We start from the raw sequence: 2,638 nt of genomic DNA on the forward strand, positions 1-2,638 counted from the left end.
GAAGATCGTTCTATAGTGTTCAGCAACTCCATTCTATGCGTTCGACACGTTGATAAATGAAGGAGCACGTAACAGGGGAACCTAAATCAAGGGTGAGTTAAATTTTTTCGAGGAATTAAATTAGCAATAAACGATTCCCCCGTATAGCTTAAATGAGCAGAAATATTTCAAACAAGAAATATAAGAAGTTAATAAGAAATGAGTTTGCAGTAGATAATAATAAAACTAGCCCATATAATGATACAAAGTGTAATGTAGGAACGTGTAGCCCAATGAACTATTTTATATATGTAATACTAAAGTGTTAACTATTCCAATATTCTTGTGTGACACTTCAGAATAGGAATAATCTTACAAATCGTGCTCCATCGTTTTATAATGTTGTATTTTCTTAATACATAATTTTATTTTTATTGACCAACAGGATAAAAAACTATTATTTAAAAATTGTATTTAGTTCTAAGGAATTTAAAGCAAAAACAACAAATCGTTTTGGGGTTTACTATGCATATTTTAAAGTAATTATATCACTTATTCTATTATATATTACTTTTTGCATGAGAAATGTAACATTTTTCGAACACGTATTCACAAATATTTATGGGTATATATATATATATAACAAATTGTGAAAAAAAGGCACGTCATTGTGTAAATGAGGGAAGTTAACAATGTAAATGCTTAAAAAACGAGCAACTTATTTACATTTGTGCGGATACAAAATTAGTAAAAAAAATTTTAGGTGAAATTTAAAAAATGTTTCATTTGAATGTGTCAAACACGTTGGGCGTATATACATATTTTGCTTGTACCCATATAATATTTTTATGTACATTCACATTACTTCATTAAATTTAGAGTTCTATAGTAAAATTTATTTAAAGCATTTTCGTTTTATATATTCAATTTTGGTAGATAATTTTTTATATGCTATATCTCCAGGTGATGCCACTATCCGATTTAATCACATAGTATACAAGCACTGCAAGACCAACTAACGGTAGAATGAGGCATAACAATCCTGTTAATATGAATAAGCCTAAAAAAGACATTAGTCCTCCTAATGAAAATAAGCCTAAAAGAGACGATATTCCTGCTAATGAAAATAAGCCTAAACCAGACGTTATTCCTGCTGTTGCTAATGGGAATAAGCCTAAAACAGCCGGTCCCAATACAGTTATGCCAAAAATAATAATTGTGATTGCTAAAGAAGTGAATGGGAAAAATAACAAAACAGGAATAAATAATCTGTATTTGTCTATAAGTGAAAAGAACTTTCCTATGATGCCTCGACCTTTATCCGAATAACGACCAGCTGCTCTTTTCTTTAAAAAACGTTTCACTTCTGCTTCAAAAATTTTATCTGCTTTTTTCAAGAAGGTAGATAATGTTGATCTTTTTCTTGGTTTTACTAATCCTTTATACACATGACCTTCGAAAGATCTTTCAGAAATGTCATCTTTTTCTAATTTAGAAGACATATAATCTTCTACTTCATCGATTTGTTCTCTTTTAAGGTTATTAGTTCGTTTCATTTCATTTTTCGGTTGTGTTTTGCATTCTTCATGACGTTTTAATTCGTCAATTATTTTCGCTTTATAGTAATTTTTACTTTTTAATTCATCAAAAAATTCTTCCAAATTGTTAGAAAATTTGAATGGGTTATAATGATCGTGATTACTGTAATCTGCATCTGGTGAGATAGAAAAATGTTTCTCGAAATTATTATTACAAATTAATTTGTTAAAATGTTTTCGAAAATGCATGTCTTGCATTAATTTGTTAAATCGTTTTTGAAAGAGATCCACTTGTAATAATTTATTGAATTGTTTCCTAAAATTATCATCATATGCTAACTTATTTAGTCTTTCTCCAAAGGTGTTATCATCTTCATCTAACAAAGTTTTTATTCTTTTTTGCAAGTTTACATTGTTCTGTTCTCTCGTTCGATTCTTTTCATCTGCTGTTAACATTCTGCCACATCTTTTATTTGATGAGATGTTTATGCAGCTTTTCACATTGCATGGCATACCAAAGGCAGTTGACTGAAGAGTAGAGTAAACACACAACATATATAGGAGTGTAATTTTTTATCTATCAATAAAGTTTGCATTTTTAACTATATCATAAAATAACGAAAAGTTTAAGAAATAGCAACATGTATAGTAGTAGTATAATACCTTATTATTATATTGCGATATCCATATTAAAATTGAAAAGGAAATTGTTTTACTTAAAAGAAACATTTTATCCTCTTATCTTTCTTTGTCTCGTATTTTTCTACAGTTAACAATTGTTTTTATTAAATAAATTATTATGTATGTTATAGAAATTGTAATGTGATTACAATTTTTTTATTTTTTTAAATTACAGTCAATTTCACTAATTTAAATTAAACACGGATAATAATATGCTATACGCTGGCCCCTGCCAAAAATATATAAAATAGAAAATGATATCAATTAAAAATATTTTAATACATTTCTTATAAAAGAAATTTATAAATTAAGATGAATACACAACATTTTAATAAATATTAAGACGATATAATCACAAGAAATATGTATTTAGAAGAGTGAAAATCATTTTTATCTAAGGAAAGATAAATACATATAATTAAAGTAAAAAAAAAAATAAT

The 2,638-nt window shown here is 27.0% G+C and overlaps 1 protein-coding gene across 1 annotated transcript; it reads right to left on the reverse strand.

The window, feature by feature from the left end:
• Positions 1–923: 923 nt before the first annotated feature.
• Positions 924–2,045, reverse strand: PCYB_002770 (hypothetical protein; the record flags this gene model as incomplete). The annotated part of the gene is made up of 1 exon (XM_004227698.1): positions 924–2,045. Exon 1 carries the CDS (start codon positions 2,028–2,030, stop codon positions 924–926), a length of 1,107 nt encoding a protein of 368 aa, XP_004227746.1. The 5' UTR covers positions 2,031–2,045.
• Between the last annotated feature and the right edge of the window lie 593 nt (positions 2,046–2,638).

Source organism: Plasmodium cynomolgi (assembly GCF_000321355.1).
Source record: "Plasmodium cynomolgi strain B DNA, scaffold: 0168, whole genome shotgun sequence".
NCBI classification, from domain to species: Eukaryota; Apicomplexa; class Aconoidasida; order Haemosporida; family Plasmodiidae; genus Plasmodium; species Plasmodium cynomolgi.